This window comes from Odocoileus virginianus, chromosome 33 (genome assembly GCF_023699985.2).
Source record: "Odocoileus virginianus isolate 20LAN1187 ecotype Illinois chromosome 33, Ovbor_1.2, whole genome shotgun sequence".
Classification (NCBI taxonomy): Eukaryota; Metazoa; Chordata; class Mammalia; order Artiodactyla; family Cervidae; genus Odocoileus; species Odocoileus virginianus.
Genome location: NC_069706.1, coordinates 25,644,670 through 25,653,925, shown reverse-complemented (window position 1 = coordinate 25,653,925; position 9,256 = coordinate 25,644,670). Strand labels below are relative to the sequence as shown.

Below are 9,256 nucleotides of genomic sequence, written 5' to 3'. Positions count from 1 at the left end.
TGTCCATCAACTCAATTCACCCTCATAATTGCCTATGGAAGGAAGCATCTGCTTGGAGAGGACAGATCATCAGAAGAGACAGTTAGGACTGAATCTTTTCAATATTTATTTATTTGGCTGCATTGGGTCTAGTTGTGGCACACAAGCTCAGTAATTGTAGGGTGCAGGTTTAGTTGCCCTGTGGTATGTAGGATCTTTGTTCCGAGGCCAGGGATTGAACCTGCATCCTCTCCATTGGAAGATGGATTCTTAACCAATGGACCACCAGGGAAGTTCCAGGACTGAATCTGTTGCCCCAAACAAGTGGTGTCTCCACCTCGGCACCCCTCAGCTGCCCTGCACTTCCTATTTTTGAAGGAGTAGGACCCAAGAGCCCCTGCGATATGTCGGATCTTTGTTCCCTTCTTGGGCCTCCCTGGGAGAGCCCTATGGCTTAGGCTTTGCCACTTTAGGCTCAGTTGGGAAGGCCTCATTACATTTTTTTTTAATGGCTTTATTTTATTTAATCTTTTGCTCTATGGCATGTAGGATCTTTATTCCCTGAGCAAGGATCAAACCTGTGCCTCTTGCATAGGAAGCGCAGAGTCTTTTTTTTTTTTTTTTTAATATTTATTCATTTATTTGGCTGCACCAGGTCTTAGTTGCAGCATGTGGGATCTAGTTCCCTGACCAGGGATCAAACCTGGGCCCCCTGCATTGGGAGCTCAGAGTCTTAACCACTGGATCACCAGGGAAGTCCCTCATCACATTTTTGAACTGAAAGAGATCTTAGGCTTTCTATCCTTTTGCAGTTGGGGACACAGACTGGGAAAGACTGAGCAACCTGCCCAAGACCTCACACAGGGTGAGAGACACTAGGATTCTTGGTTTCCTTCTGTCTTTACCACACCACTCCTGAGTTCCTTGCCAGTGTCTCAGCCAGGGTTCTGGAGGCATCTCCCAGACAGGGATAGAGCAACCCAGTGTGAGTGAAGCCCAGGTACAGGATGAGTGACAAAGCCAACAAGGCAAGGGGAAAACCAGCGTGAGAGGAGAGTTCCAGGGCCAACAAAATCAAAGCTTGCATCTTCACTCTCTAGATCTCCCATCACCAGCAAAGGGGGACCAGAACAGGAACATCTGGGGTCAGTAGCCAGAGGGAACTGTGCTTGTCTATATTCCCAATCTCTGCACAGAATCCCTCCCCCATCACCCTGCGACTCCATTATTCATCTACCACTCATTTCTTTGTGGTCAGAGTCCAGCATTGCCCAGGTGATGGAAGCAGCCAGCCATGGACAGACAGACTTTCCTGCCACTGGTCAGGACAACCTTTCACCTCAAGTAGGATTAGCATGGGCTTATGTCCTCGGTTGCCTTCTGACAGCTCAGCCCTGTGTCTGGCCTAACTTAGGAAGAAACCAGATTTGTCAACCTAAAGGAACTTCTAAAGGAAAGGTTGAAAATTTGGGGGAAAGACACTGTTTAGGTAAACTGATGAACTGCCTTGATTCCAACCTAACTGGCTCCACCAAAACCTCTCTTAGCCTTAAGTTCACTTGGAGAATTTGCCAACTGTCACAAGGGAGATGTGGGAGTGAGGAGAGGCACCTTGGCAGTAGTATCTGCCTTTTAATCCCCTAAAGAAGCCATCCTTCTGCCCTTCAGCACTGCCTGAGGAACGCACAGCCTGCAATACCAGTTCTCAGCTCAGCCTCAAAGCCAGATCTAGACCCTGCCCTGAGCTTGCAAATTAAAAGTATTGTAATTACTACTTTCTGTTGAGTACTTTGAAGTTTTCAAGACTTGCTTAGGGCCCCCAAACCAAATCCAGCTCCTCTGCTTCCTGCCCTCCTGACCCAACTTGCCTCCACTTAATCAATTTTTGAGTGTCATGGAACACCTAAAGCCTCAGTCTTGCCGCCTTCTTAGCTCCTCACTCCTTGGTATAGATTCTTCCTGCCAAAGATAGGGCTCCTCTTTAATTATTGGCTACACTGGGTCTTCACTGCTGTGCATAGGCTTTCTCTAGTTGCAGCAAGTGGGGGCTATTCTCTAGCTGTGGTATATGGGCTTTTCATTTCAGTAGTTTCCCTTGTTGCAGACCACGGGCTCTAGAGCCTGCAGGCTCGGTAGTTGTGGCTCACAGGCTTAGATGCATCCGAGGCACGTGGATCCTTCCAAGACCAGGGATTGAACCTAGTTCTCTGAATTGGCAGGCAGATTCTTAACCACTGGACCACCAGGGATCTACCATAGGTCTTTGAGGCTCAGTCCGCAAAGCAAGTTAAGCCAGGAAGAGGGTTTTTCTAGGGCTTCTTTGATGCATCAGGAGAAATGCTTGTCTGTAGCAGTGAAAACCTGAGCCCTATCCACATGGCCTATCCCTAATGTAAAGGGTATTGATTTGAGCTCCAAAGACCCCCTAAGTCCGGGCAGGGGGGTGGGGGGGCTGATATGTTTATGTATATCTTTCTAGGAACAGTATGTGCAAAGACATTTATGATTCAGAGGCTAAAATCTGCCCCAGACCAGTATTTTTCAAAGTAAGGCCTTTCTGCTGCAGAATTACATGCAGTATCTTTTCAGAAAGCAGCTGTCTCCCTGGGCTCTGTCCCTAGTCTGTTGAATCAGTATTTCCAGGAATGGAATCTTATGCCTGCTAAAGTTTGAAAGGACGACTGCTCTGAACAGAAAAACTTATTTTTCTGGCTCCTCTTAGCTTTAAAAGTGTGGGGGTTGGTCTCTGGGCGTGTTCCAAATGTGTCAGGCCAGCTGATGACCTTGCCATAGACACAGACTCCCATTTCCTTTGTTCTTCCCAAAAGGGCCTGTGCCATGACTGGTCTTTTCCTGGGTACCTTAAATCTTGAATATACCAGGGCATTGCTTTTTAAGGGTTTTTTTTTCTTTTTTTTTGACTATTATTTATATTTGGCTGCACTGGGGCTTTGTTGCTATGCTGAGACTTTCTCTAGTTGCAGCAAGTGGGGGCTACTCTTCGTTGCGGTGTGCGGGCTTCTCATTGCTTCTCGTTGCAGAACATGGGCTCTAGGGCACCTGGGCTGCAGTAGTTGTGGCACACAGATTTAGTTGCTCCTCAGCACATGATCTTTCTGGACCAGGGCTCGAACCCATGCCCCCTGCAATGGCAGGCAGATTCCTAACCACTGCACCACCAGGGAAGCCCCAGAAGGCCTTTCAGAGGGTTTGTCCGTTGCATGCAGGGAGGAAGCAGATCATGGAGGAGCCCCTCTCACAGAGATCCTACCTTGAATGTGGGCCAAGCCACCAGAAACCGAGGCTGCCCACTGAATATCTCTGCCCCAGTGCTGCTGCACACCACGGGATGATTCTGTGGATAAAGTGGTTGCCCAACTCAGGACACACACGCTCAGGGTCAAGTTGGAACCCTCATCAGAGGTTTCCCTGTGCTTCTAGCTTGTCAATGCTATGGATGGGTGGCAGGCAGAGGCTGGCTGCCTCTCGAAGGCCCACTGATGGGAGAGGACAGGTGCTGGAGGAGGTTGCCTGGCAGTCGGTCATGTGCTAACGAGACTGAATTTCCACGTGGAAATACTGGTGCCAGAGCTGACTGAAGCCCTGGCCCCACTCCTGCTACTCATGGGGCTTGAGGCCTGTGCTATGAAGAGTGCAGGCAGTAGACCATGTCAGAGCTGGGGCTGGAGGGCTCACTATACACTTTGCAGGGGATGGCTGCTCTCTGGTGTGAATTTCCTGGTAGGTAAGAAGGTTGGAGGTCAGAGAGAAGTGTCTCATGAAGGTCCTTGGTGTGCTTTGGCGATGATCAGAAGGTGCCCCAGGTCCCACTCTTCCCATAATCACTGCACTTGTAGGCTCTTCTGCCTGCGGACCCTCTAGTGCAGGGTGAGCTGTTCTCCACAAAGGTTTTTGGACAGACATCGGGATGGGAGAGAGGTATGGAGCTGGAAGCTGATCCCTTTTGGAGGGCAGAAAAGGACTTCTGCTTTATTAGTAGGAAGGTGTCTGTGATTGTAAGCCTCTATTGAGAACTGAGATTGCTTCTCTCCAGCCTTTGCCCATTTGCAATTCTCATTCTCATCTCTTTTCGGGAGAATGGAAGATGTCATCTTTCCTCCCAACCAGTTTCCTTCCTTCCTTCATCTGAGTAGGCAACAGAAGAACAATCTATGGTTCTTGCATCATTCACAAGGGAGAATTTGGTTCATTAGTTGTCAAGAACAATAGTTTTAGCAGCAAGGGTAGAAAAAGGTCAAGAACTGGATTCTATTCAGTTGTCTTTCCAGGGTCACTTTTCCTTTGATTCAAAGCTGCACCTATGTTTCTCAGGTTCCCTTTCTCTAGAAGCCTGTGTCCAAGTCAGACAGGTCAGACAGGAGTGGAAAATTCTTAACTGCCTTAAAGGCCAGATGGTTCTCTATCCACTTCCCCTCCTGAACTCTATTACTCTCACCTGAAGGAATTCTCATAGGCTCCTTGCCTCCCTGTGAGAAAATCCAGGAACCAGGGACTAAGGCTTCGGAGCAGGTGGAGGGGAGAAGCAGGGTAACCGAAATGGAAGCAACCTTCTTTCTGCAGCAGGATTTCCTCCCCCCTCCACCGCCAACAACCTCCTCTGCCCCGGACTGGCCCCTTTGGGAACCTGGAACCTGTGAGAAAAAGAGAACTCCTGGGAAGGGGAGAGAGGGGAGCCAAGGGAGTCTGTCCTCAGATCCCTGTCTTTCATTCTTCAGGAAGATAAAATCTAATGAAAGGTAAATAAGGGCGGTAAAAGCCCTGAAAGTACAGGTCAGAGAAGACCAGAGACGCCAGGACCTCCCTCGCACTCCTCCCGGGGGCACTTCTGGAGCACGGAGGAGGTGGAACCGGCCTGCGAACCCTGCAACCAATCAGAAAGGGGCCTCGCGTTCCCTGGCGACCCTTAGCGCTTAGCAGTTGGTGTAGTGGGAAGAGGCGGGATGGTGAGAGCACGAGCTCCACCAACCAATCGCGGAGCTCTCTGGGAAGGAGGGGCGGTGCCTCTGGAAACTGGAGGCGGGGCTGTTTCCTTGGCAACGATCCTAGCCCTCCCAGAGCGGGGGAAGGGTGGAGATTAGGAGAAGCAGCGAGGTGCGGGGGAGGGGTCGACCAGCAGTGAGGGTGGGAGCGCCCGTATGGGGGAGTGGAGTTCAAAGAGGGGTGTCCCGGACTCAGGAGCCTCGATGAGCCTAAGTCGGGGGTGAGGGTAGGGGGCAGGTCTGTCCAGGTTCCCGAGGCGCGGCCAGAACTGACCCCAAGGCCTGGGAGGGGAGGGGAGCTAGACACCGCCCCCGCTGGCGCCGGGAAGCGTCGCTCCTTCTCGCTGACCTTGGTCTCGCTTGTTGCCTCGCCCTTGGCCACAGGCACTGACGGCCGCAGGGCACAGGAGACGGACACAGAAGCCCTTGGGCGGACGGAGCCCTATGACATAGGCACATAAACTGTCTCAGCCTCTCCCGCAGCCTCCAAGGCGCCCAGTCTTCCCCCTACCTTGACGCCGGGGCCATCCTGCCCAGGGTTAATGCCAACGAGTTTCCACCTCCAGCCGCTCCTAGAGAGGCCGCGAAGCTAGCCGGCGGGGGAAACTGGCCGCGGACGGACACTTCCTGTGCGGAGGGGAGGGGGTCGGCCAGCCGCAGCCCAGCCGGGGGCTGGGAGGCCAGACGACGGGGTCTCGGGTGGGGAGCGGTATCCGGGGGCAGCAAGGCGAGCCGTGAAGCCCCTCACCTCCGAAGCCACGACGCTTGGGGGCCTGCGAGGACCCCAGGGCAAGCTGAGACCTTGTGGGTGGGGGCGGGGCCGCGGGTACGGGAGGGGCCCGGCGGGCCGGAGAGGCCCAGGGTCAAGACGTCCGGCCTCAGGGGCCGGGGCTGGACAGCCGGGTCCCCTGGCCGGCGCTGAGCGGGCGGGCGGCGAGGGCTTGGGTCTTGGGGCACTCAGACCGAGTCGCAGGATCGTCCACCATCGCCCCCGCCGCCGCACTGGGAGCCGGCGGGGATGGAACGGGAGGCGTCGCCGTGGGGCCTCGAGCCCCGAGATATGCAAAGTCCTGATGAAATGGGGAGCCCTGAAGGGTCCCTCAAAGGTGAGGGAGGGAGCGCCCCTCCGAGGAGTGTGCTTGGGAGCGGGAGAGGGGGCTGTAGTGGGTGGGAGGGGAAGAAAGCAGGGGGCTTGGACACCTGGGACTTGGAGGAGGCGGGGTCGGGGACCCGGTGGCCTGGGTTTGCTGAGGGGGAGGTGGGAATTTCAGCACTTGCCCAAGGGCCAGCGACCCTGATTGAGGAGGAGGGAAAGGTTTGTGGCAATTAATGGTGGGACCCAGTAACCTTCCAGGTCCCACACAATCTGGGTTTTTTGTAATTCTCTGATCCTGCAGGCAACTTGAGTGAGAATGAGGAAGAGGAAATTTCTCAGCAAGAAGGCACTGGGGACTATGAGGTCGAAGAGATATCTTTTGGGCTTGAACCCCAGAGCCCTGGTTTTGGGCCACAAAGCCCAGAGTTTGAACCCCAAAGCCCCAGGTTTGAGCCTGAAAGCCCAGGTTTTGAGTCGCGAAGCCCTGGGTTTGTGCCCCCAAGCCCTGAATTTGCACCCAGGAGCCCTGAATCAGATTCTCAGAGCCCCGATTTTGAACCTCAGAGCCCTAGGTATGAGCCCCAAAGCCCTGGGTATGAACCCAAGAGCCCTGGATATGAACCCCGGAGCCCTGGGTATGAACCCAAGAGTCCTGGGTATGAACCCCGGAGCCCCGGATATGAATCTCAAAGTCCCAGGTATGAATCCCAGAGCCCAGGGTATGAACCCCAGAATCCGGAGTTCAAAACCCAAAGCCCTGAATTTGAAGCTGAAAGTTCCAAATTCCAGGAAGGTGCAGAAATGCTTCTGAATCCTGAAGAAAAGAATCCCTTGAGCATCCCCTTGGGAGTCCACCCCTTGGACGCCTTCACCCAGGGGTTTGGGGAACAGCCTGCAGGGGGCATGCCCCTGGGGCCCCCATTTGAGATGCCCACAGGGGCCCTGCTGGCTCCACCCCAGTTTGAGATGCTCCAGAATCCCCTGGGCCTGACGGGGACCCTTCGTGGTCCAGGCCGCCGGGGTGGTCGGGCCAGGGGTGGGCAGGGCCCAAGGCCCAACATCTGTGGCATCTGTGGGAAGAGCTTTGGGCGGGGCTCCACCCTGATCCAGCACCAGCGCATCCACACAGGTGAAAAACCCTATAAATGTGAGGTCTGTAGCAAGGCCTTCTCCCAGAGCTCTGACCTCATCAAACACCAGCGCACCCACACGGGCGAGCGGCCCTACAAGTGTCCCCGTTGCGGCAAGGCCTTCGCTGACAGCTCTTACCTGCTTCGCCACCAGCGCACGCACTCTGGTCAGAAGCCCTACAAGTGCCCGCACTGCGGCAAGGCCTTCGGCGACAGCTCCTACCTCTTGCGGCACCAGCGCACTCACAGCCACGAGCGGCCCTACAGCTGCCCCGAGTGTGGCAAGTGCTACAGCCAGAACTCCTCCCTGCGTAGTCACCAGAGGGTGCACACTGGGCAGAGGCCCTTCAGCTGTGGCATCTGTGGCAAGAGCTTCTCCCAGCGCTCGGCACTTATCCCCCATGCCCGCAGCCATGCCCGCGAGAAGCCCTTTAAGTGCCCCGAGTGCGGCAAGCGCTTTGGCCAGAGCTCGGTGCTCGCCATCCACGCCCGCACCCACCTGCCAGGCCGCACCTACAGCTGTCCCGACTGCGGCAAGACCTTCAATCGCTCCTCCACGCTGATTCAGCACCAGCGCTCGCACACGGGTGAGAGGCCCTACAGGTGTGCCGTGTGTGGCAAGGGCTTCTGCCGCTCCTCCACGCTGCTGCAGCATCACCGGGTCCACAGTGGGGAGCGGCCCTACAAGTGCGATGACTGTGGGAAAGCCTTCTCTCAGAGCTCCGACCTCATCCGCCACCAGCGGACCCATGCGGCCGGCCGGCGCTGACCTGGGGCCCCGTCGGGGTTGGGGAGCTGGTGGGCAGAAAAGAAGCGGATAGGAAGCTAGAGCAACCTTGCAAGAGAATAGTGGAGACGCTGGAGGAGAAAAGAGATTCTAGGAGGTGAGGGGGCCAGGGTGGAGGAAGTGACATGCCCTGGAGAGTTGTGGGAAATGGGCTATGAAGAGGGGTTGGAGGGAGGCCAAGCTGGCAGCCGGAGGCTCTGGGAGAGATCGAGAAAGAGGTCAGCCGAGAGCTGGCCTCAGCAGCAGCATGCCCCTTGGTAGAAGCCTGGCTTGGCAAAGTGCTAGATGGGGGTGGGGGGAGGGGGGGGCTGGGTTACTTAATTAGATTGGGTAGCTTAGACTGGTAGCTACTGAGACCCTCATTGAATCAGGAAGGGGTGAGGGGAGGGGGGGCCCAAAGTGGGGCCTGGCCTCTGAACGCAAATCCCTGCCTCTTGTCTTCCTCAGGCTTTGGAGCCCCTGAATTTGAGTTCAATAAAAGCCTATATGTGGTAAAAGAGACTTGTCCTTAAATTATGTGTGTGGGTAGTGCCCTGGGCATTGAGAGATGCTAGGTCATAACAGCAGCCAACGAAGCCATAAGGCCTTGTCTGGGAAGTCCTTTTATATTCAGTGTTTCACTGGAATCCTATAATCCGAAGCACAGGAGACATGACTTGCCCATATCTGCTCAAGTTCATGTCCTGTGCTTTGAATCCTGCACAAATGCGAAGGGGGTTCACTGTTGGTGTGAGAAAACTCTCAACTTTGTTCACAAACACAGAGGGTCTGTCCTTGGGCCAGAAAACAGACCCTGATTCTCATATCCAGGCCTAGAGCCTGCATTCCAGCATTCCTGGGCTCCCAGCACCCGGCTGGGCCATCCCCTCCCCCTCCCAGTTGGAACCTCTAGCCACCCTTCTGTACACACACTCACTGACCGTGTGTCAACTACAGGGAGTGTCTCCAGTTCCAACCCCACCCACGAGGGTACATACCGGATCCAGTGTGAAGGTTAGACAGCTTCAGGCTTTAAGACCTTCCCACCAGGCTGGTCTTTTTCAGGACCACCTTGTTACCACCCCACCTTTCTCCTCCTTTCCTTTCCTGTCTGAGTCTCAGCCCTCCCAACACTCGACTTCTCAGGAAATGATGGGGAGTTGGTGCCATCAGTCTGGGGGATTCTGGAGTGTAGCCAGTCATGACCTTAGTTGGGGAGGCCAGGCTGCACCTCAGGGAATTACCCAGCTGCCGGACACATCTTGAGATGAACACGTGCTGAAGG

At 54.8% G+C, this 9,256-nt stretch overlaps 1 protein-coding gene across 1 annotated transcript; it reads left to right on the top strand.

Annotated features, from left to right (window-relative positions):
- The first annotated feature begins 5,074 nt into the window (after positions 1–5,074).
- Positions 5,075–8,489, top strand: ZNF768 (zinc finger protein 768). Its single transcript, XM_020901618.2, has 3 exons — positions 5,075–5,091; positions 5,364–6,085; positions 6,377–8,489. Exons 2-3 carry the CDS (start codon positions 5,998–6,000, stop codon positions 7,972–7,974), a joined length of 1,686 nt encoding a protein of 561 aa, XP_020757277.1. The 5' UTR covers positions 5,075–5,091; positions 5,364–5,997; the 3' UTR covers positions 7,975–8,489.
- The last annotated feature ends 767 nt before the right edge of the window (positions 8,490–9,256 follow it).